This window comes from Rana temporaria, chromosome 5 (genome assembly GCF_905171775.1).
Source record: "Rana temporaria chromosome 5, aRanTem1.1, whole genome shotgun sequence".
NCBI classification, from domain to species: Eukaryota; Metazoa; Chordata; class Amphibia; order Anura; family Ranidae; genus Rana; species Rana temporaria.
In genome coordinates, this window is record NC_053493.1 from 207900803 (window position 1) to 207926569 (window position 25767).

The window sequence follows — 25767 nt, forward strand, 5'->3', positions numbered from 1 at the left end:
GAGTTTTTCAGCTGTAAAAACACTCTGACATCAAAAAACGCCAATAAATGCTGATAAACACTCAAAACTGCGGCTCATCTGCGCTTTTTTAAAGTTTTTATAAAAAAAAAGCTTAAAAAACGGTAACGCTAAAAACGCTATTGCAAAAACGCTGAAAAACTTTGTAAAACTCACTGCAAAGCTTTTGCTGTTTTTATAACATTAATATAACATCCTGTGTGCATCAGGCCTTATTATAGTTAGGGCAGTTCTTGATATACGTTATGCAATGCATGTTAAGAATTCAGGATTCACAATATTGCTGCTTTATTTTGTGTCTTTAGCAGGATCTTGATCTTGAAACATCAAGACAGGAAGAGAGATTTTTTTTTATTTAGCTTAACTTTGTATGAAAAAGAGTGAGCTTGCTTTTTTAATGTGCAAAAAGGAAACAATAGTACTCATATTTTTGTTTTTTAGGTATAAATGTAAGCGCGATCAACTTAATGCAAAAAGTATTTTTAGCAGGTGACATAATTTGAACAACCTTATATATATATATATATATATATATATATACATATAAATAATATGCAATACATATGTCCGTTAATGGAGGCAACCATATATGTTTATTATACATGCAGGATTTGCTTATTGATTTATAGTGGTTATGGTTTATATTTCCAATAGACAGTGTTTAATAGTGCTGGGGAAATTCAACCACCCTTGGGTTAGACTCTCATTGGACTGCTGTAGACAGCTCTATTAACCATGTTCAGCTTGGCTTAGCTACATTTATAGGTTTATTCAATAAAGAGGGATTGGGCACAGGGAGTAGGAAGCTGACATCCTTAAAATGTGTCTGAGTGATTGGTCCTTTAAACACTGCACCCACCCTCAGGCCCCATACACACCATAGAATCTATCCGCAGATAAATCCCATCAAATGGGTTTCTGCGGATAGATCCTATGGTGTGTACACGCCAACGGATATTTATCCGCAGATAAATCTCCCCTGGAATGGATTTCCAGCAGATAAATATTTGTCGACATGCACAGAATATCTATCTGCTGGAATCCATTCCAACGGATGGATCCGCTCGTCTGTACAGACTTACCAGATCCATCCGTCCAAAGGGATTCCCCGCACGCGCCGTAATGAATAGACGCATGCGTGGAATTCCTTATATGACAGCGTCACGCCCGTCGCCGCGTCATAATAGCGGCGACGGCGCGACACGTCATCGGCAGAGGATTTCAGCGCGGATTTCAATGCGATGGTGTGTACACGCCATCGCATAGAAATCCTCTGAAATCTTAGAGAGGATTTATCCGCGGATACGGTCCGCTGAACCGTATTCGCGGATAAATTCTATCGTGTGTATGGGGCCTCAGACTTAAGATCTTCACTTAATATGATTAAAAACTTTATTAGAATTCAGTGATAATGGTGTTAAACTAGGTTGAGAAGGTCCTTATCCCACACAGGAATGAATATTGTTGCTCATTTAGAGATGAGAATGAAGTCATTGACCACATGTACATTATCTCTGCCTGTTAGCTCAGTTTCAAGAAACATAATGGCAGTTCCTGGTACATCCCAGAATAGACATGTTGGATACTTACAAGCCAAGTTGTGGTTTTCTGTTGGTAGATAACATTAGAATGCAGCTACCAATATCAGCATTGTGGCTGAAGTATACATACACACAACACACACTTACACACCTGGTACTCTCTCTGTTTAGTCGCCTCAGGGTTTTATTAAGAAACAAATAAAACACATTGAAAATAACTGAATGCATTCATTGAGACAAAAATAGAGCCATAAAAATAAGTCAAAATCCACCACTATTTGTTTAGTGAACATACGAGTGTGCCTATAGTTGGCATCATTAAACAGAACTCAAATAGCAAAGAGTTTATATAAATGTTTTTTTTCAAATGCTTGCTAGTTTGAGTTTTAGTTATGTTACATGTGCTTGCAATAAAGTTACAAATATTTTAGCATTCAAATATTTCTTGTACAGTGAATGCTTGTTTTAAAGGACCAGTTTACCTAAAAAGATATTAAAGATATTATGGATGTCAAAAAAATTCAAGTAAGCATACATGTAAAGAAACTTAAGTGTCTAACATTATACCTTTGTCTCCATTGTTATAAATTAGTCATTATTCTTGTCTTAGCAGGGACAGTATTCTTTAACGACAGTGTCTCCCAAACCAGTCCTCAGATACCACTAACACGCTTTTAGCTCTCTTCCCATAGGTGTAAGCTAGAAACTTTAAAGCTTCTTTATTACCAGACCAATCAAAAAAAATGTGGCCGAACGTCTGGAAAACATGGTAGTCCTTGAGTACTAGTGACTGGGAACACTGTTTTGTGGGAATACGGGGTAGGAAGTTAGCTATGTGTGTAAAAATTTCACAAATCACCTCTCTCTCTCTCTGTCTCTCTCTCTCTCTCTCGAATGGGTATTATTTTGATATTTTCTTGAAACTTTTACTTTCCGTACCTTGAAAAGAGGACATTCTCTTTCATATAAAGGATTTTGTAATTTACGTTTACCGACTCTTTAAAATGTTACTATTATGCTATGCTTGACTATATTTGCAATAGTTTTAAAATATCAGTTTTATCAAAATCATCATAAATATATGTTTGGACATAGGCTTGATGCCCATTGGTTGTAGGTGACACTTGAAAATATATCCTAGTTACAATGATCCAGTCTACAGTACATACTTATAGAACAAATGCAGTTATATTGGGTATTTCATCATTTCATTATTGCTGTAAGGATTGGTGAATGTTTCAAGACTGTACATAACTGTGCTGGAAAAAAAAAAAAACACCATTCTCGAGAAGATTTTTTTCTTTTTTTTATCAAACAAGTAAAACTACAGATCTGAATACAGTTAAATGGCCGTTAATACATATAAATGAGTATCAAGACACTTAAACCATTTACTGAATGTCTATCTAAAACAATTCTCAGCACTGATATTAAAGTTACATTTTGGTATTTGTGAATTCTGTTGTATTTGATGATCTGATTATTGTGATGTGGGTAACAAAACACTGGTGAGTTTGACCTGTATTTGGGCATCTTTGAGAAAAGATAAAATGTTCAGTGTTAAAACATACTATATAGGAAAGACATTTTAAATAACATGGTGTGAATAGCACAAGAATGTCGAGTCCCACGGGCTGTAGACAAGCAAGAAGAATGGTTTGTTGCAGCTGGTAAAACTTCCCAATGTAGCAGTATGAGTGAGCATGGGAAGAGTTTATGTTGTCTCTCTAAAGGGTTTCTACCTCAACCCCAAAGTTTATCCAGGAAATTGCAGACCACATTTTACATGGACAGTAAGGTACAACCTAAATGGATATTTAATATCTAATTTTCTTGTATCTTAAGATTTCACATCTTAAATATGTGTTCCACACAAAAGCAAGGCTTTGGCTTTAGGAAGCTGTCCAGCGGCTTGGTCAGCCACTGGTCTTATGTGTTGCTCGCTCACGCACTGAGATCTTACCCCTTAGTTTCACACAAACCTATGGATGCTTGAAGCCCTGTACACATGATCGGTCCATCCGATGAAAACGGTCTGATGGACCGTTTTCATCGGTTAAAAGATGAAGCTGACTGATGGTCAGTCGTGCCTACACACCATCGGTTAAAAAAAGATTGTGTCAGAACGCGGTGGCGTAAAACACAACGACGTGCTGAAAAAAGTTCAATGCTTCCAAGCGTCGACTTGATTCTGAGCCTGCGTGGATTTTTAACCGATGGTCGTGCCTACTAATGATCAGTTTTTTTCTATCGGTTACGAATCCATCGATTAAATTTAAAACAATTTTGGCTTTTTTTTAACCCATGGATAAATAACCGATGGCGCCCACACACAATCGGTTTGGACCGATGAAAACGGTCCATCAGACCGTTCTCATCGGTTTAATCGATCGTGTGTACGCGGCCTTAGGCTGCGTACACACGGTCGATCCAAACCGATGAGAATGGTCCGACGGACCGTTTTCATCGGTTCACCGCTGAAGTGGCCTAATGGTCTGATGTGCGTACACACCATCAGTTCAAAAACCGATCGGGTCAGAACGCGGTGACGTAAAACACACGACATGCTGAAAAAAATGAAGTTCAATGCTTCCAAGCATGCGTCAACTTGATTCTGAGCATGCGCAGGTTTTGAACCGATGCTTTTGTGTACTAACCATCGGTTTGGACCTATCGGGCAGCGGTCCATCGGTTCGATTTTAAAGCAAGTTCTAACATTTTTGACCGAAGGACGCGGCCTTAGTCTCACTGATTCCCTTAAATTTACTGTTCAGAGTTAGAGCATTAAGCAGTTTGTAGACAGGAGATGTCTTTGTGATAAATATTATTATCTGGCTAGATCGGACAGGACCTCCTATGAGTGGGAACATAAAAACTAGGGCAATCATATGAAATTAACTTTGTTCAGAAACCTGAAATGCCGATCTAACAATGGATTACTGAATTGAGATATGGATAGATTTCCTGAAGCACAAACAGGGCCATCCTAGAAAAAAACAGGGAGGTGGGAGTTCTAACTAAGGATCACAGTATATATGTGCTATTCACCATCATGTTAGAAAAAAGTCTTCTATATTTATCTCACTGAAATGAGATGCAAGATGTAAACTAACTTAAGACATTGATGCCTCATAGAAATTTACTGATTAAGAAAACTGACATCCAAAGAGGATATGGTATCTTGTAGATATTTTACACAATGCAAATTTGACGTCTAATCCAATTGAACTGGATCCAGTATATATACATATAATGCAGTAAAAATATGTAATTTGCTATAATTCTGCCAGACATGTATCAAGACTTGTATTTCAGAAAATGGAGTGTATTTCCATATAGCTCTTTGAAAATTACACAAAATACTTAGGGAATTGGCTGACTTCACGGATAAAGAAAACTTTAACACCATCCCGGCGCAACAGAAGATGTTAATAATGACTGGCATCAGTGTAAACCTGAATCCACTGCAACATTGGTTTTATTGTACTTTTTCTGTGGCACTGTATGAAACAAATCAAACACAAATTGTGACAAACCAACCATCTTGTGACATATAAGCTATTTACTAGGTCTCAAGCCTGCAAGTCACTCAGTTCTGTGCATTACAAAAAATACGGAAACCTTGATAAAACATAGTCCCAAATGGCGAGCGTAGGAACTGGGCCGTTCCCAAATTCTTTGAAGTGCTGTGCTGCAAATTGTTCTGGCTCAGTACAGTAAAACCTTGGTTTCCTACTGACTTCATACTGCTTCCATCAATATAGGATACCATTGTAAAAACAGCTTAGTTCAGTTACAGAGACAAAACCTTGGTAATACTGCATGTCTCGCTGTCACCTGAGGGATCATTTGTGAGTATGCTCTCAAATTTGATTTCCACTGTGTATTGTCTGAGATATGAAACATTAGCAGGGCTTATAATGGAATGCATTGAGCATTTCAGCAGAATTGTGCAAACCCGTGTATGTTTCTCTGCAAATATTTCCTAGCTGTGCTGTCTTCATTTTTTTTGTCTTTTTTTTTCATTACTATTATTTTTGTGTTTTTTTTATTTGTTTTTCATTTTTACATGTATATAAAGTGTACTAACCAAAGTTCATAGCAGCCATATTCGTAGCATTGTGAGTTGGATTTAAAAAGTTACCTTTCTGATTTTTTTTTTTTTTTTTTAATCTTTTTCCTCCATTGTGCAAGATTGAGGACTCTATACTCTTGTTCTTTTGCTCATAGAGTTTTGGGAAGAATTTCTTTTATCTGAGTCCTCTGAGTAAAGAAACAAAAACTCCACAAATAAGGCTCCAGGTATGACTCTGTGCATCTCTCTAACGCTTTCTCTTCTAGCCCACGCTGGTTGAAATTGGCCTCCCAGGATTAGATCCATATAATTCCTCTGTCTCCATGTATTAAGAGCAAATGTTATATGTGTAGCAAAGGTTCTCTATCAGAATGTGCAGGTGAGTCTCTCTTGAGAAATTACAGGAATAGTCTAGGAAGCCTGTTTCATCCATTCCTACAGGCCAGAGACCATAACTTGGAAGGAAGGCTGCACATGTCTGTGCCGAGGGCTGGCACTAGGGCTTACACATGGACTGGCACAGCTTGCATCCACACCACCTATTGATGGCAAGTAGGCATGGTGGAGGATGGGTAGTTGTAATGATAGCCGTCGCTGTATGCTGTTAAGAAATAAAAGAAAAAGTTATTCTTATGGTTATTTTGAAATTATGGTACATAAGGATTACATCTGTATAGTCTTTTTGTCCTACTCCTAAAATCTAATAGTGGTATTTCATAAAACTGGAGGTGTGTGGAAAATGTATTGTAATCAGAGTAAAAAGACACAATCTGTGCATGTTATTCTTTATCATCTTTTTTATAAACATTTGTAAGTTCTCAAAGAGGGTCCAAACCCTGACAGTTGTGCCAAAAAAAAGACAGGCAAAGGGCAAAGGACTAATGAGTATTGCTCATGTTTTTTCTGCAGCTGATTTTTTCCCTATTACTGGTTTACAATCGGTTGGCACTAGGGTTGAGATCTGGGTTTGTGAGTAACATGGTTTTAAGGGGGGACCCAACCCATGCAAGGTTTGCAGACCAGGCAAACTAATGCAAGATTTCACTGCCATAGCAACCAGCTAACTATAATTTCCAACCTTTAAACTTAGGTTTGAAGGCTTAAGCTCTGTACACACGATCGGTTTGTCCAATGAAAACAGACCGATGGACTGTTTTCATCAGACAAACCGATCGTGTGTGGGCCCCATCGGTTTGTTATTCATCGGTGAAAAAAAATAGAACATGTTTTAAATTTTTCCTATGGATAAAAAACCGATAGGAAAAAACGATCGTCTGTCCATCCATCGGTCAAAAATCCACGCATGCTCAGAATCAAGTCGACGCATGCTCAGAAGCATTAAACTTAAAGGGTCACTAAAGTAATTTTTTTTTTTTTTTGCTGAAATTACTGTTTACAGGGTATAGAGACATAATAGTTAACTGATTTCTTTTAAAAATGATTAAAAATAGATAAAAAACAATCATATAATGTACCTGCAGTTTAGTTTAGTTTTTGCTGTTGTTTCCTGGTTCTCTGATTTACAGAGACAAAGAGCCAATAGAGGGCAGTGATGCTTTGTAAAACGAAACTGGATTGGTGCTGAGGAGTTTTAGACACACAGTAATCACACCTCCTTGATTAGTCACCACAATGAGAAATCTCCCAGTACTGTGGTGATCAGGAAACAGACAACCAGGAAGTGTCCAGAACAGAGAGGAATTACAGCAACATCAAAGCAAAAACTAAAAATGAGGACATGAAACCAGGACTGCAGTAAGGTAAAGGAAGCTATTTAGCTAAAAAAAAAACTCCTTTAGTGACCCTTTAATTTTTCTCAGCATGTCGTAGTGTTTTACGTCACCGCGTTTGGACATGGTGAGATTTTTGACCGATGGTGTGTAGGCAAGACTGATGAAAGTCAACTTCATTGGATATCCGGTGAAAAAATCCATCGGATTAGATTCCATCAGATATCCAATCGTGTGTACAGGGCTTTAGAATGCTAATAAGGAGGTGTTTGGATAACACAGCCTTAAACAGTTTTGGTTCCCAGCAGACATATTGACAATTTCCTTATCTGTGGTAGGTAAAGCTTAAAAAGTGCTGCTGACAAAATGACATAGGGTCAGATTAGTGCAGAGGTTTGTAGGCACTAGTCACATAAGTAGATGTCCACCATTACTGAATGTCCTGTAAGTAGCAAATGAAGTTTTGTGACAAATGAGCAGAACAAGAGAAATCAATTGATTCCCATATCCCCCATCCGTACAAAAATGTATGGATGGAAACATTTCCTCTGACAGCAATTGTATTCTGACAGCTGCTGCATAAATGGATGTCAGAATATCTGGCTACAGTCACTGCTCAGCTGTGAATTGTCTGCCTGGCGCTTTCAATCTTTAGATCGAGATTTGTCAAGCCAGTTGCTGCCAATAGAGCCACCCATGGCAGAGACTGGCTGATTCACAGAGATCTGCTGAAATTTGAGTCATGTATAGCATAAGTACAGCATAAGACTGGAATGAGGGCTGGAGCTACATAATAAGTGTTAAATGCACTTTAAAAATGCTAGTAAGTTAAACTTTTAGGTGCATATCTGTAACCTACAATGTTTAGGCCCCAAGGGGGCAATAAGCGGAGTTTTAAGGTGCAAAAAATAAAACAATTATGCAAAGAATACCAAATTTTTATTGATACATACACTGTATAAAACTACTTATACAATTAGGGCTATAGATAGCCCTAAGAATGGTTGCTCTAAATCAGGGATAAGCAATTAGCGGACCTCCAGCTGTTGCAAAACTACAAGTCCCATCATGCCTCTGCCTCTGGGTTCATGCTTGTGGCTGTCAGAGTCTTGCTATGCCTCATGGGAATTGTAGTTCTGCAACATCTGGAGGTCCGCTAATTGCATATCCCTGCTCTAAATGTTTCACCACAAACGTGGCTTCTTCTGGAGCTTTTGTAGGACCTTTATTTTAAAACATTACCACCTGTTGATCCACGATTCTGCATACTCCCCAAGACCAACCAAGAGGTCAAATGGGGGATGTTTATGCCACAAGAGTGAAAGGAAAACAGTTGCCATACAGTTACACCTTTTATTTCAAGAAGTTTTGGCAAATCAATCGATCAATATTTAATCTTTTCCCATATGGACTTCATCCATTACCAACATACTTCAAGGTGCTTGTACCCTCCGAATGTTACCTTTATTTCACTCTGCCACTGTTGCTTGACTCAGTGTCTGAGAATGACACCATATACCCAGGGAGGATCAAAGAAATTTGATCTGTTCCAAGGGATTAAACCTTTTTGGGAAATGAGTATTGAGCCATCCCAACAGCAGGCTAAGTGGCCACAGCTAGTAGATACAATACTTACTGTTCTGGTGAATTAATATCTTCTATGGAATCTTTGTTAGTTCTGGATGATTCTATAGTGTTCCACTGTGAGGGACTATTTTGATCATGATGATTTTTTAAAACAACCTTTTCACCATCTGTAAAAAAGAATTTTTTTTTTTTTTTTTTTAGGTTATACATATAATTAGCATATCTCCATTCTTTTATTTTTCCTACACTGTTGCAGCACACCACTATAGATCACAGACTTTTTCTGTCATCTCATTGTAACAGAAAGTTACAGCAGCAGCAAGCTAAATGAAAAAAAAAACTTGTTTTTTTTAGTTTCAAAAAATGTCCATCCAAAATAACCCCTACGTAATACAGAAATAACCCTAATAATATCCAATTAAACCCCTCCTTCCCCTTTTTGTTATTTAAATCGTTTTGTCTGTTGATTTTTTTTTTAATCATTTGTTTTACTCTTTTTTTTTTTTTTTATACGTTTCATTAAAAAACACAACAAAAGACATTATCTTGTTTGAAAATGTACTTTTCTTATTATTTCTTATTTATGTTTTATGGTAAAACTATGATAAAAAGCTATGCTTTAGAACAACCTTACTCAATCAGTTGCCATGGCATCCCGGTTAATTAAGGCTGTTAGGGCCAGATTCACAGAAGAAATACGCCGGAGTATCTACTGATACTCCGGCGTATTTTCAAATTTGCCGCGTCGTATCTTTAGTTTGAATCCTCAAACCAAGATACGACGGCTTCTGGCTTCGATCCGACAGGCGTACGGCTTCGTACGCCTTTGGAACGTAGGTGCAATACTTTGGCGCCCGCTGGGTGGAGTTTGCTTCGTTTTCCGTGTTGGGTATGCTAATTAGCTTTTTCCGGCGATCCACGAAGGTACGCGCGGCCGTCGCATTCTCTTACGTCGTCGCTAGTCGGCTTTTCCCGGCGTATAGTTAAAGCTGCTATTTCTTGGCCAATATATAGACTTGCCATGTTAAAGTATGGCCGTCGTTCCCGGGTCGAATTTTTTTTTTTTTTTTTGCGTAAGTCGTCCGTGAATAGGAAAGGATGTAACTCACGTCGACGTTCAAAAAATTACGTTGGTGCGACGTCATTTCGCGCAAAGCGCGGTGGGAAATTTCAAAACAGGGCATGCGCAGTACGTTCGGCGTGGGAACGTGCCTAATTTAAATGATCCACGCCCCATTTGAATTAGGGGGGCTTGCGCCGGAGGGATTTACGCTACGCCGCCACAACTTTACAGGCAAGTGCTTTGTGAATCAAGCACTTGCCCGTAAAACTTGCGGCGGTGTAACGTAAATGCGATATGTTACGCCGCCGCAAATGTCTGTGAATCTGGCCCAATGTGCTTAATTTTACTGCAGACAGGTTAGTTAAAACAGATTATTTCTGATATATTACTGAAAGCTAATCCACATTGGTCATCACCGCTGCTTATTGCACTATCTATATAAATAATCCAGTATTATAACAGCTAAAAGATAGAAAAAACAGGAATTGCAACAAATTAGATTCCAGCTGTCATTATGAAAATATAAGCCTGTTTCATTCTTCCTTAAAGCTAAATATGTTTACTGTATGTTTTGATCAGCCTTACTAAGCATATGTCAGTTAGTTTTCACCAGGACTGATCCTTAGAAAATCAGGATTTCATCTGAGAATTGGATCCCAAACCATTAACTGATGCTCCATTATGCTATTTATGTAAAGGAATTCCTCTTTATCATTTGAGTCTGCATTTTCCAGTATATATGCCATTTCTCTACTAAATAGAGATCATTGCGACTATTGTTGACTATGTGTTACTTACAACTGAATATTTAATGTTATTTTTTCATCAAAACAGGAAACAAATGTGTATCATGGGTTTTCATGTACACATTCTAATTGCTGTTTTTAAATGCAGCAATATAAAAGTTTAAGGACAAAATTAGGGGATGTTGCATGTATATTAATCTGAGCATAGCTCCCAACTATCCAGGAGCGGCCCATCCATGCATCCATCCCCTTGCAGGACGCTGGATGCATGGATTCCAATGGGAGGGATCTAATAGGCTTCAAAATTGGCGGGCAAAATTGGGGCGCAGAGCACTGCAAACCGAGCCCACCCAGGTGTGTTACAATAGCGAATGAATATTCACTATTGTAACACTGATCCTCCTCCCGGCCAATCAGGAAGAGGGTCTTAGCTGAAAGGTCAGGCTATCCTATTGGATGCCTAGGTGGAGGGGAGGAGACACATGGCAGAAGCCACCGTGATGGAGAAAAGGATACAGGTCTTATGCCCGCTGCCCGCCAATAAAAATTCCATAAAAATATCAAATAGTTTGTAGACGGCAATTCTTTTGCGCACTGGGATTTTTTTCCCCCAAAAACATGTAGCATAATACACATTGGCCTAAACTGATTTTTTGCCTTTTTTTTATTGGGCGTGTTTTATAGCAAAAAGTAAAAAATATATATCTTTCTTTTCAAAATTGTCTGTCTCTTTTTGATTTTTGGGCACAAAAAATAAAAACAGCAGAGATAAATAAATACCACTAAAGGAAAGCTCTATTTGTGGGGAAAAAAGGACATCAATTTGATTTGGGAACAGCGCTGCATGACCATGCAATTTTCAGTTAAAATAATGCAGTTCCGTATCTCAAAAATGGGCCTGGTCATAAAGAGGGTAAACCTTCCGGAACTGAAGTGGTTAAGGAGGCATAGCATGGGGTATGTCCTATGCCCAGGCCCGTCGGAACCCGACAGGCAAACCAAACAACTGCTTGGGGCCCCGAGCTGGCCAGTGGCCCCAGCAGGGCGGGCCCTTGCCGCACCGCTGCTTTCTCCTGCAGTCCGGTCGGCCGTGCGGAACAGGAGACTCAGTTTCCTGTTCCCGGCCGGACTGACAGGAAGTGCACACACTGAGGGCCAGATCCACAGAAGAATTACGCCAGAGTATCTATTGATACGTCGCGTAATTTCAAAGTTCCCGCGTCGTATCTTTGTTTTGTATCTACAAAACAAGATACGACTGCATCTGGGCTCGATCCGACAGGCGTACGTCTTAGTATGCCGTCAGGTCTTAGGTGCATTTTTCTGCTGGCCGCTGAGTGGCGTTTCTGTCTAATTCCACGTTGAGTATGCAAATTAGCTAGATACGGCGATCCACGAACGTACGTCCGGCCGGTGCATTTTTTTTTACGTCGTTTGCGTTCGGCTTTTTCCGGCGTATAGTTACCCCTGCTATATGAGGCGTATCCTATGTTAAGTATGGCCGTCGCTCCCGCGTCGAATTTTGAATTTTTTACGTCGTTTGCGTAAGTCGTTCGTGCATAGGGATTTGCGTAGAATGACGTCACCGTCATAAGCATTGGCTTGTTCCGGTTTATTTTCGAGCATGCGCACTGGGATACCCTTACGGACGGCGCATGCACCTTTTAAAAAAAAAACGTAATTTACGTCGGGTCACGACGTATTTACATAAAACACGCCCCATCACATCGATTTGAATTGCGCGCCCTTACGCTGCCAAAATTACACTACGCCGCGGTAACTTACGGCCCAACTTCTTTGAGGATAAGGAAAATACGCTGTAAGTTACGGCGGCGTAGTGTATCAGAGATACGCTACGCCGGCCGCAACAATGCGCCGCGCTACGAGGATCTGGCCCTGAGTGTTCACTTCCTTTCAGTCTGGCCTGGGAACAGCAAACTGAATCTCCTGTTCCGCGCGGCCGACCGGACTGCAGGAGGAAGCAGCGGTGCGGCAATGGCTGGCGTCTTGTTAGGCACTGCGGAGGATAAAGGTAGACTGTCTTGAGCGGGGGTATAGCGGTATCCTGGATGGTGGGGAGAGGAGTGCTGCCCATACACGTGTATGAAGTTGGTGGAGAAAGGAGTGCTGCCCATACACGTGTATGCAGGCTAGAGAGGATTGTAAGATATCCTAACAAATTAAGTAATGTCTTCGGCAGCAATCCCCCCCCCAGGCCTTAACTTAATAAAATTCCCCCCCCCCCACTTCTCAACTTGAAAATGTGACATTTTTTTTTCTATGCTTGGGGCCCCCAAATTCCTTTAAACGGCCCTGCCTATGCCTACATACTTGTGCTAATAGGTGTCCTTGGTTCCCATCTGAAAAGGTATGTCTTTAGTATTCGCAGGTAAGTCAAAAAAGTTTGCTCAGCAACTGCACAGATTCATAAACACATTTGCAATTGCTAGGCACCGCACCACTCTGTGGGCCAGATTCACGTAGCCCGGGCGCACCGTATTGTAACCAATTTAGGTTACACCGCCGCAAATTTTCTGTCTAAGTGCCCGATCCACAAAGCACTTACCTGGAAATTTGCGGCGGTGTATCCTAAATCCGTCCGGTGCAAGGCGGGCCAATTCAAATGGGGCGGGTACCATTTAAATTAGGCGTGCTCCCGCGCCGGACGTACTGCGCATGCTCCCGACGCAAATTGCCCAACGTGCTTTGCGCGAAATTACGACGCGCCAACGTTTTGTGAATCGCGACGTGAAAAAAAGACTTGCGCCGGGAAAAAATATTTTAAAAAAAATTCAAAAGCGACGCGGGAAAGACGGGTATACTTTTACATGGTGTAGTAATTTTACACTTTGTAAAAGGTGCCCTATCTTTGCGACGGCAAACTAACACTTGCGGCGACGTAACAACGGGAAAAAGTTTTGTGGATCGCCGTAACTGCTAATTTGCATACCCGATGCTGGTTTACGACGCAAACTCCCCCCAGCGGCGGCCGCGGTACTGCATCCTAAGATCCGACAGTGTAAAACTATTACACCTGTCGGATCTTAGGGATATCTATGCGTAACTGATTCTATGAATCAGTCGCATAGATAGAAACAGGGATACGACGGCGTATCAGCAGATACGCCGTCGTATCCCTTTTGTGAATCTGGCCCTGTGTTCTTCCAATTTTTGCATACAACATTTGGAGCATGCTTAGCCTTCATTAACTTCTCTATTCTACTATTGAATCTGAACCCGAAGAAGGTTTAAAATGACTCAGGTGCTACAAACTGCATCTGCTACCCTCATGGATTAAACTTTATGGGCCGGATTCAGAAAGAGATACGACGGCGTATCTCCTGATACGCCGTCGTATCTCTGAGTTCCGATGGTCGTATCTATGCGCCTGATTCATAGAATCAGGTTACGCATAGATATCCCTAAGATCCGACAGGTGTAAGTGTCTTACACCGTCGGATCTTAGGCTGCAATTCCAGGCCGGCCGCTAGGTGGCGCTTCTGTATTATTACGCGACGAATATGCAAATGAGGAGTTACGCCGATTCAGAAACGAACGACCGCCCGGCGCTTTTTTTTTACGTTGTTTGCTTTTGACTTTTTCCGGCGTATAGTTACCCCTGCTATATGAGGGGTAGCTAATGTTAAGTATGGCCGTCGTTCCCGCGCCGAGTTTTGAAATTTTTACGTTGTTTGCGTAAGTCGTTCGCGAATAAGGATGGACGTAATTTACGTTAATGACGAAAGCAATGACGTCCTTGCGACGTCATTTAGAGCAATGCACACTGGGAGATTTTACGAACGGCGCATGCGCCGTTCAAGTAAAACATAAAAAACGCGGGGTCAAGGGAAATTTTAATAAAACACGCCCCCTACATCCCCATTTGAATTACGCGGCCTTACGCCGCAACACATACGCTGCGCCACTCTAACTAAGGGCGCAAGTTCTTTGTGAATAAAGAACTTGCGCCCAAAGTTAGAGCGGCGTAACGTATCGGAGATACGTTACGCGGGCCGGACAGATACGACAATGTATCTGAATCCGGTCCTATGCATTTTATATGAGATTATTGGTAATGGGCCCATAAAATATCATTATAAAAAAAAAATGGTCCAGTAGAAATGACACAGAACTAAATTATATTCATGCCTAACAGTAGTCTGGCAAATACACAAACAAAAAAACTGTCTGAATTGTCTAATATATCTTGGAAAGATACAATTAGCTTTTTTTACGTTTTATAGTAAAAGGGTTTCTTTGTTTGTTTTTGTTTTTTGCTTTTTTTTATAGTGAAAAACGACGTGATTTAGTGATGCCGTTCTTTACTGTGGATTTGATGTACATAACGTTACAAGAATCACTGGTGCGTAACAAACCTCTCGGTGTACGTGGATTTTTCTGGCAGGAAATAATGTGAATATCTCATACAGAATGAGAATGTTATTTTTAAAGAGTTTAGCTGTGACAGTGCACTAAATCCCCTCAGGCAAATTACCATTTGGCAGTACCTTCTCTCATTTTTGAGAAATAGTTAATGTTGTCAAACTATTATCTTTGGTTTCCCTTATCAGCGCTTTGTCTGCAATTAAATATACATTACATGTAAAAGTATGCAATCTTTAATTCAGGAGCTTATTATCTACAAATTTCCAACATGTGGGAGTACAAAATAGGACTATCCCAGTTTGGCCACAGATGTTCATACAGATGAACACCATCACCACACATTTTTTTTGTGGATGCATGAAGCACTGATGAGCTTATGAAATTTTGAAAAAATGGATATAAGCAGGTAGGTTCAGGTCTATTTCTAGTACTGGTAGACTAATGCCGCGTACACACGATCGGTTTGTCTGATAAAAACGGTCTGATGGACCGTTTTCATCAGACTAACCGATCGTGTGTGGGCCCCATCGTTTTTTTATCCATCAGTTAAAAAACTAGGAACTTGTTTTTAAATTATCTGATGGTTAACTAACTGATAGCAAAAAAACAATAGTCTGTAGGCACGTTTATCGGTTAAAAATCCACGCATGCTCAGACTAAATTAGGGGGCGGGAGCGCTCGTTCTGGTAAAACTAGCCTTCGTTATGGAATCGTCTTTTACTAACACAAAATCAGCTAAAGCAGCCCCAAGGGTGGCGCCATTGCATTTGAACTTCCCCTTTATAGTGCCGTTGTATGTGGTTTACGTGACCGCGTTCTGACATGACTTTGTTCTGGTGTGTAGGCACGACTGATCATCAGTCAGCTTCATCGGATAACTGATGAAAAAATCCATCAGTCCGTTTTCGTCGGATGGACCGATCGTGTGTACAGGGCATTAGTGATTACCCACAATGTCACCATCTGAAAAGGATGCCAGAGTGCAGTAGGCAAAAGCAATTTTAAATTGAAGGGCCTAGCAATATTGTGTGATTCTCTGCAGATCAGAGAGAGACCTCAATGAAAATTGTCAGGAGAACCAAAAATAAATACCTCAGTGATTCTGCTGACCACTTTTTCTACCTTTAAGAGACACTTATAGTAAGCGCAAGAAAAACTTTCTACCTAATTTTTTTTACCATATATTAGGCAAAACTTTAGTAGATAGCCAACGGGGTAAATAGCAAAGCTGGAATTTACATTTTGGTGTAGCAATGCCAATGGAAAGTAAAAATAAAAAGAAAATGTCCCCCATATTTCCTAAATATGTATATTATGCAACAGACCCTCATAATTGTTTTACATAGTGTTGTCATATTCTGTCAAGAGGTTGTTTCAGTGTATCTTACCTTTGCTGTCTGTAAAGTTTCGTATACTGAGAATATCATTCAGATCCTGATAGTGGTTCTGTTTGATATAAGTTGTTTTCTCAGGTGTATCTTGAAGTTGCATTGTTACTTCCTCAAGGTCTTTGTCCAACTACAAAATAACAGAATAATATTTTATTTTTCTTATTGCATATGTACAGTATCTCACAACAGTGAGTGCACCCCTCACATTTTTGTAAATATTTTATTATACCTTTTCATGTGACAACACTGAAGAAATTACACTTTGCTACAATCTAAAGTAGTGCGTGTATTGCTTGTATAACAGTGTGAATTTGCTGTCCCCTCAAAATACCTCAACACAGGTGTGAATAATGAGCAAGTGTGTTAAATTTGGTCTTATCGCTCTCATACTGGTCACTGGAAGTTCAAAGTGGCATCTAATGGCAAAGAACTGAAAAAAAAAAATGTTGTTCCTTATAAAGATGGCCTAGGCTATAAGAAGACCGGCAAGACCCTAAAACTGAGTTGCAGAACTGTGGCCAAGAAAATACAGTGGTTTAAGAGGACAGGTTCCACTCAGAACAGGCCTCGCTATGGTCGACCACTCAGGTTGAGTGCACGTGCTCAGCAACATATCCAGAGGTTGTCTTTGGTAAAGAGATGTATGAGTGCTGCCAGCATTGCTGCAGAGGTTGAAGTGGTTGGGGGTCAGCCTGTCAGTGCTCAGACCATACACCAGACACTGCATCAACTTGGTCTGCATGGCTGAAGTCCCAGAAGAAAGCCTCTTCTAAAGATAATGCACAATAAAACCTGCAAACAGTTTGCTGAAGACAAGCAGACCAAGGACATGAATTACTGGAACCATGTCCTGTGGTCTGATGAGATCAAGATAAAGTTATTTGATTAGGATGGTGTCAAGCGTGTGTGGTGGAAACCAGGTGAGGAGTACAAAGACAAGTGTGTCTTGCCTATAGTCAAGCATGGTAGTGGGAGTGTCATGGTCTGGGGCTGCATTAGGGCTGAGAAAATATTTAATAAAATATTTACAAAAATGTGAGGGGTGTGCTCACTTTTGTGAGATATGGGGCCAGATCCACAGATAATTAGATGGGCGCAGCGTATCAGAGATACGGTACGCCGCCATACCTTACCTGGTGGATCTTCGAATCCTCAAAGAATTTGCACCTTAAGTTACGGCGGCGTAGTGTATTTCTGGCAGCGGAATTCAAATCGGCGGGTAGGGGGCGTGATTCATTTAAATGAAGCGCGTCCCTGCGCCGAATGAACTGCGCATGCGTCGTTCCGAAATTTCCCACCGTGCATTGCGCTAAATGACGTCGCTAGGACGTCATTTTTTTAACTTAGACGTGAGTTACGTCCATCCCTATTCACGGACGACTTACGCAAACATTTTTTTTTTCAAATTTTGACGCGGGAACGACGGCAATACTTAACATGGCAAGTCTATCTATACGCCGCAAAAACCCGGCTTTAACTATACGCTGGAAAAAGCAGACTACAGACGACGTTAGAAAATGCGACGTACGTTCGTGGATCGTCGTAAATCGCTAATTTGCATACCTGACGCTGAAAACGTCGCGAACTCCACCCAGCGGGCGCCGAAGTATTGCACCTACGATCCAAAGGCGTACGAAGCCGTACGCCTGTCGGATCGAACCCAGAAGCCGTCGTATCTTGGTTTGAGGATTCAAACTAAAGATACGACGCGGGTAATTTGAAAGTAATTCGCCGTATCAGTAGATACGCCGGCGTACTCCCTATGTGGATCTGGCCCATGGTATTTAAGATAATAGCACACAGCACATCACATATCAGAAACAAATTGTAAGCAAGCAACTTTGCAAACCATTTAACCACTAGACTTAGATTTTTTTTGTGAAGATGTGCATGGATATTGCAACACTAGTCCAAAATGAAAGCCCAAAATCAAAATACCTGAATATAAAAATGCTTCCTATGTAAATAACTTCCTAAGTAGAGATGGGCCGAACACACCCCTAAGTCTATGGGAGCTGAACAGGAAAAATCTAAAGTACCCATTTTGAAAGGGTTATATGCAAGTAATTGGCCATAAAAGGGGTATGTGGTATGGGGGTCTGGGTGCTGTCCTGGGGGACATGTATCAATGCATTTTTATTTTTTAAAAAGATCGTTTTTTTAGGAGCAGTGATTTTAATGATGCTTAAACTGCAACAATAAAAACAAAAAAATCCTTTAAATAAACAGCCAGGGGGTTCCCTCAGTCTGCCTGTAAAGTGGCACATCTGTAGCATGCATAGAACATGCTGCAGCAAAAATTATACTTCTAAAGAAAAAAAAAAAACGAGTCAAATGACATTTTAATAGACTCGCAGTTGTAATTGCCGTCACGCGGCTATCTAAAAAAATTAAGAAAAAAATGGCGTGGGGTACATGCTGGGTCAGCGATGTCAGGTGATGTTGCCAGGTGGCTCCGCCCCTTACCTATATAAGAACTGTGAAAGGGTGAAGCCTGCAGTAGGAGGCCAGTCTTCATGGATGGCGGGAGCATTTATTTTGTTTCGGGTTTGGTGTGATAGACAATGGATTTACATAGGGGTACACTTTTTTTAATAAGGGAATTATCAAAAACTGTTTCTGTTTTTATTACTTTTTGGCACTTTTTGGGTGAATGGGTAATGGTATTATGTACTGTACCTCCATACTCATTCACATAGGGGGGTGGGCAAGATCTGGGGGCCCCTTGTTAAAATGGACTTACAGATTCCGATAAGCCCCTCCCCGAATACCCCCACAACCACAGCCCAGGGCTGGGGTAAAATGTTTTTTTTTCTTATTTTTTTACGGGCAAAATTTTTCTATTCAGCTGTCAGCGGGAAAACCCATTGACAGCTGATCACTCATCGGCTTCCTGGCCCTGCTCCTTAACAACCAGCTAATTATGCATTGCCCAATAAGGGCGCAAAATGCACTGTGCAGCACGCAGTGCATTACGCCAGGCGGACACCCTGCAAATTTGGGTGATGGACAAATGCTCGACCCAAACTCATGCTTGGGCCAAACTGTTTGCCTAACACTATTCTTAAAGACGATTCCCCTAAGAATAAAAATATGTGTAATATACAGTAATTTAATTCTAAGGTGCCATGATCCACTCTGTTTCTATAAGGCCCCGTACACACGACCGAACATGTCTGCTGAAACTGGTCCGTGGACCAGTTTCAGCAGACATGTTCGGTCGTGTGTAGGCCCGAGCGGACAGGATTCCAGCGTACATTTGCCCGCCGGGCATTTTTCCAGCGGGCAAATATTTCTGAACATGTTTTAAAACATGCCCGCTGGAATCCTGCCCGTCGGACATGTTCGGTCGTCTGTACAGACCTACCGTACATGTCCGAGCGGCCGCCATCCCTCGCATGCGTCGAATGACTTTGACGCATGCGTGGAAGCATTGAACTGGCAGGGCCGCGCACGTCGCCGCGGCGACGGCGCGGCCTCGTCGCCGCGTATCGAGTACGCGCGGATTTCTGTATGATGGTGTGTACAGCCATCATACAGATATCCCCGGGCAGACATGTTCACTGAAAACGGTCCGGCGGACCGTTTTCATCGTACATGTTTGCCCGTCTGTACGAGGCCTAAGAGAAATCTGAAAATACATCTGTCCATGTAATAAACTACGTAAATAATATCATGATATACAACAAAAATCAATGCAATTAGAACAAGTAGACCATGTCTTACATATCTGGCAGCCATAAGTTCCATATATGGGGTCCCCTGGCTTGCAGCACTCTTTAATTTTGTTGTATATTATCATGTTGGTGCTTTTCATCTTAAAGTAGAACTATAGGCAAACATTTTTTTTCAATTTGCATAGAGCAAGGGGGTTATTACCCTGACAGATTTTATTTCACCATCTCGCTTCACTTTCTATCCCACAGCCAAACAGGAAGTGAGAGAAAATCCCTGCAGATTAGGGGAATTCCTTGGGGACTCCCAGGTCAGCAGAACTAGTATCCTCATTGGAAGATTTCCTCTCTATTACTTTTCTGGGGACAACATCCTTTCTGCCAGGGTTTACAAACTTTTGAGCATGACTGTATATACTATTTTTTGTGTGTTAAATAAGTATTTGCCCCTTCCTGATTATTTTTTTTTTGCATATTTGATCATCAAACTAATTTTTTTATATTACACAAAGATAACCCATGTAAATCCAAGATGCAGTTTTAAAATGATTATTTTATTTAGTAAGGGAAAAAATCTGTTCAAACCTGCCTGGCCCTATGTGAAAAAAGTAATTGCCCCTTCCCATGCTGAATCACGAATGAACTGTGATTAACCCAAATTTTTTGGAAAGCTGAGTTAAATTTCACTAGGCCATGATTACTGCCAGACCTGTTGAATCAAGAAATCACATAAATAAAAGCTGTCTGACAAAGTGAAGCATGCTAACAAATCCCAAAAGCCACACATCATGCCACAATCTAAAAGAAAATCAAGAACAGATTAGAAACAAGGTAATGTACATGTATCAGTCTAGGAAGGGTTTCAAAGCCATTTCTAGAGCTAGAGCTTTGGAACTCCAGTGAAACACAGGGAGAGCCATTATCCACAAATGGAGATACCTTGGAACAGTGGTGAACCTTCCCAGGAGTGGCCGGCCTACAAAAATTACTTCAAAAGCATGACGACGACTCATCCAGGAAGTCATAAAAGAACCCAGAACAACATCTAAAGAACTGCAGGCCTCACTTATCTCAGGTAAGATCAGTGTTTATGATTCAACAATAAGAAAGAGACTGGGCAAAAATTACATCCATGGGAGAGTTTCAAGGTCAAAGCATTACCAAAAAACAAACTTGATTATCCCCAAGACTTTTAGGCAAATATTCTGTGGACTGATGAACCAAACATTTTACTTTTTAGAAGGTGTGTGCCCCGTTTCATCTGGCATAAAACGAATACAGCATTTCATAACAAGAACATCATACCAACAGGTGGTAGCGTGATGGTCTGGGGCTGCTCTGCAGCTTCAGGACCTGGACGACTTACCATAATTGATGGAACCATGAATTCTGAGCTCTACCAGAAAATCCAAAAGGAGAAATGCCGGCTATCAGTTTGTGACCTCAAGCTCACGTGTACTTGGGTTATGCACCAGGACAATGATCTGAAACACAACAGCAAGTCCACCTCCAAATGGTTCAAACAAAGCTAAATTTAGGTTTTGGAGTGGTCTAGTCAAAGCCCGGACTTAAATACAATTGAGATGCTGTAGCACAACCTTACACGGGCCGTTCATGCTGGAAAACCCTCCAATGTGGCTGAATTAAAACAATTCTGCAAAGAAGAGTAGGTCAAAATTGCTCCACAGCGATTTGAAAGACTCATTGCCAGTTATCGCAAACACTTGATTGCAGTTGTTGCCGCCAAGGGTGGCACAACCAGTTATTAGGTTTAGGGGACAATTACTTCTTCACATAAAGCCAGGCAGGTTTGGACAGCTTTTTTGCCTTAATAAATGAAGCCATCATTTAAAAACTGCATTTTGTATTTACTCGGCTTATCTTTGTGTAATGATACAATTTGTTTGATGAGTCAGTTAAGTGTGACAAATATGCAAAAAAAATTATAAAAAATCAGAAAGGAGGCAAATACTTTTTTACACAACTGTGTGTATATGTGTATGTATATATATATATATATATATATATATATATATATATATATATATATATTTGGCTGTGATTGCCGGAAATTTGTCACATCCCTTCTAAATCATTACATTATTGTTCCATCATACCTTTAATTGTTCTTCCTTTTGCAAATTTTTTTTATATAAAAAGATAAAAATAATGTAAATTGCTTGAATAAAAGTAGGGCAATACAATGGCAAACTTAAATCTTAGTTGACAATGCTGATATGGAAGAATCTTTATTTACATATTGCAGGGCTGTACCGAATATGTATGTTTTTTTTTTTTTTTTTTAACCGTTAACTAACTTGTAGGAAGCTTAAATACTTCACACAATGAAGTGGCTGTAACAGCAGGCATTGTAATGATCAAAGCATCATAAAGCAGCCTTGTCTATGACTTTTAAAGTTGACTAGCCAATGTTCTGCTTTGTTTATTTATAGTATACATGATAGACATGTGCACACTGAAATATTTTGTTTCGTAATTTCATTTTCGTCCGAAAAATACATTTATTTAGTTACTCCCGAAATTCGTTTTTATTTATTTTGTTTTTCGTTTTGCATTCGTCCGAAAATCCAAATTAAGGTCGAATCTGAAGGCTTATGGTGTCTGTCGAATTTTCTAAAAAAAAGAAAAAAAAAGAAGAATATTCGATAGAATCTTTAAAAAAAAAAATATTTGACTCTTCATGTCTCTCTATGTCGAATCTTCATGTCTCTCTATGTCGAATCTTCATGTCTCTCTATGTCGAATCTGTCATTGAAGGCTTATGGTGTCTGTCGAATGTTCCAGGAAAAAAAAAAAAGATTCGATATAATCTTAAAAAAAAAAAGAATTTGACTCTTAATGTCTCTCAATGTCGAATCTTCATGTCTCTCTATGTCGAATCTTTTCTCTCTATGTAGAATAATATTGGACTAATAGAGTTAAGGTTAGGCACATTCGACGAAAATGCATTCGGACGAAAACGAATGCACATGTCTAATACATGATAAGAAATAACCCCAGACTTTAAATCTAGTAAAGCCAATAAGGGTAGAATAGCATCTATCTTAGGTTGCCTTACAGAATTTAGACAACTGAATTTCATGAGCCACCTAAGGTGTAAACATGCTGTCAGTGTTGGTCTCCAGACGGTCTGTAGCTGCAAAGACTAGTGTGAAGAATGGCAAAGTACGGGGTTCCGGAGGGAAGTATTAGTATTGTAGCACACTGACTGTGCTTATGATTCATAACATTATCTGGGAGTCTCACGTCACTGTTCATCGTCTAAATTTCTCTCATCACCAATTTGTCCATTGATCTTTCAGCAGAGGACCTAATTCACAATAGAACATTAGTGCCTGAAGCAAGTTATTTATACATAGGTTAGACTTATTGAACACATCAGGGAATGACAATGCTGTTGGGTTTTTATTATGGTGTTGGATATAGCAATGACACTTTCCTCTTTTGATTTAACAGAATTCTGATCTGTAAGGATAAATGACTAGTACCCATGATTTTCCTTTGTTTTTCATGAACTTCAGAGTCAGTTGAGGCTTTGTATGGTCAGAAGGGAAGTAACTGCAGGGGAGTTGAGAATGAATGAATGGCCTCAGTGTCATTTCTGGCTCAGGTGTCTTCTCGAAAGAAGTACAAAAGTACAAAAGACTACTTGCCATTTCAAAATATAATAGTGTACCTGCCATTTTTACATCTAATGCTGGTCCCTCAGCTGGCAGCATTGAGAAAGATGATACAGTAATTGTTAAGGGGATTAGGCAACATCCTCTGGCAAGTACTAACTCTCAGTTTCGGTATTATTTCTTCATTTTAGCATTGGAAGAATGACAATGACAAAGACTAAGGCAATGAGGATTGGCCTATGATTGTTTGTTTAATTTTAGGCATCTATACTAGTCATACGAGAACATTTATGTTAATATGCTTCAGTCTTTCTATAAATATATATCCCATAAATCAATGCAGAGTATTCTGCATGATTGGTCATCAGTGGTTTCTATCAAACTAGGTTCTGCATGATTACCTCATAGCTAACATGCCAGATGGATCAACTGACCATGTTTTATACAGAAGACTTTATTGGTAAAACTACTCAAAATTTAAACTGGGTCTGCTAATATAAGGATTAAAAAAAAATGACTCTGTAAGTCATAATTAAATCTGGAATTAACTTTGCATATAAGGCTAACGTTAGCAAAAGTATTTGCTAAAAGCTGACAACATAAAATGTGAGTATTTGCCTGTATATTGACATTCGCCATGTTAGCAGTTTTTTTATTATTCATTTCCAGGGATTACACTTAATATAATAATAAAAAAAAAAAAATCTCTATTCCAGTCTATTTATAGCCAGATTCCAGCTGGTAGAGCAAATCACTGTCCAACATGTGACCATGTTTAGAGCAAGCTACTTAGGGGCATTGGTGTAAAGTTTATTTATAGATACTATTTTTATTTTAGTTTCAAGTAAAGTAGGGAAGGATTACCACCCCTCTCTGATTTTTATTGTTATTTGTGTTCTCACTGGGTAAATGTATCCTCTCTATTTTACCTAGTGACCATTGTCCCCAAAACATAAAAGTTGGGAAAGTGGGAAAAACAAAAATGTTACAGTTGTCCCCATAACAAGAGGAGGAGGACTAATATTCCAAAATGGCAGCTATTCTGGTGAAAACTGTCCAAGGAATTACCCTCATTTTGTAGAGATTTGCTAACTTCCTTTTGAATCTTATAGATATGAAGTGAGGAAACAGTTCACCAACAAGAAACCAACAGGAAAAAATAAACAGACAAAGGATTTAAACCTTCCATACTCCATCCAAAACTATGAAAAAGGTTATACATACGTTTTAGGGCTCCATTGGACTCATGTCATCATGTGGCATCTATAAAATATGATCTATTCTGGAATTTTTGTTCTAATTATGTCTAATAATTGATCATTAGGAGCCTCTGCAAGATCAGAACAATGAAAGTACAGTTCTAGATCTTGTACTGTGACCCAGCGTTGTCTGCAGCTTACCAGAAATGTAACACTCCCATTGGTCGACCAAACTGTCGAACCATCCAATGGCTGGCTTCATGAATGATCACATGTGCAGCATTATGGCAGTTGAAGATTAAACAGAGGCAAAGATAGCAGCTTCCTTGGCTGAAAACGATAGAAGGGTTTACTCTTTACGTCTCAAAAAGCCTTGTGGGACCAGCTTCACTTTAAGTAGTACCACCAGTTGTGTATGTTTGGGCAGCAGAGTTAGGAGTAGGAGTAGTTTAACAGCATTTTTTAACTCCTACTTGAACAATATTGTTTATTTGTTTAGTTAATGGTAAATGTAACTATGAAATTATTGCAATAGGAGAGTGGTATAAAGCAGCCTAAAAAATGTTTTGTTTTTTAAAGCAGGGAGCGTACAGCACATTATAGATACTGGAAATAATTGAAGAATGTTGACTGTTCTGTTGAATAATATATCCAATAAGGCCTAGCAAAAAGCAGGGTGTTAGGCATGTAGTGCTGACTTTTTCCCACTAGATGCC

The 25767-nt window shown here is 39.8% G+C and overlaps 1 protein-coding gene across 1 annotated transcript in view; it reads right to left on the bottom strand.

The window, feature by feature from the left end:
* Positions 1-5019: 5019 nt before the first annotated feature.
* Positions 5020-25767, bottom strand: part of GABBR2 (gamma-aminobutyric acid type B receptor subunit 2) — a 792922-nt gene continuing 772174 nt past the window's right edge. The window contains exons 17-19 of the mRNA XM_040353518.1: positions 16535-16664; positions 9001-9118; positions 5020-6235 (exon numbers count right to left, since the gene is read on the bottom strand). Of these exons, the coding sequence (XP_040209452.1) occupies positions 6070-6235; positions 9001-9118; positions 16535-16664 (414 nt within the window). The 3' untranslated portion in view covers positions 5020-6069. The remainder of the gene's footprint in view (positions 6236-9000; positions 9119-16534; positions 16665-25767) is intronic.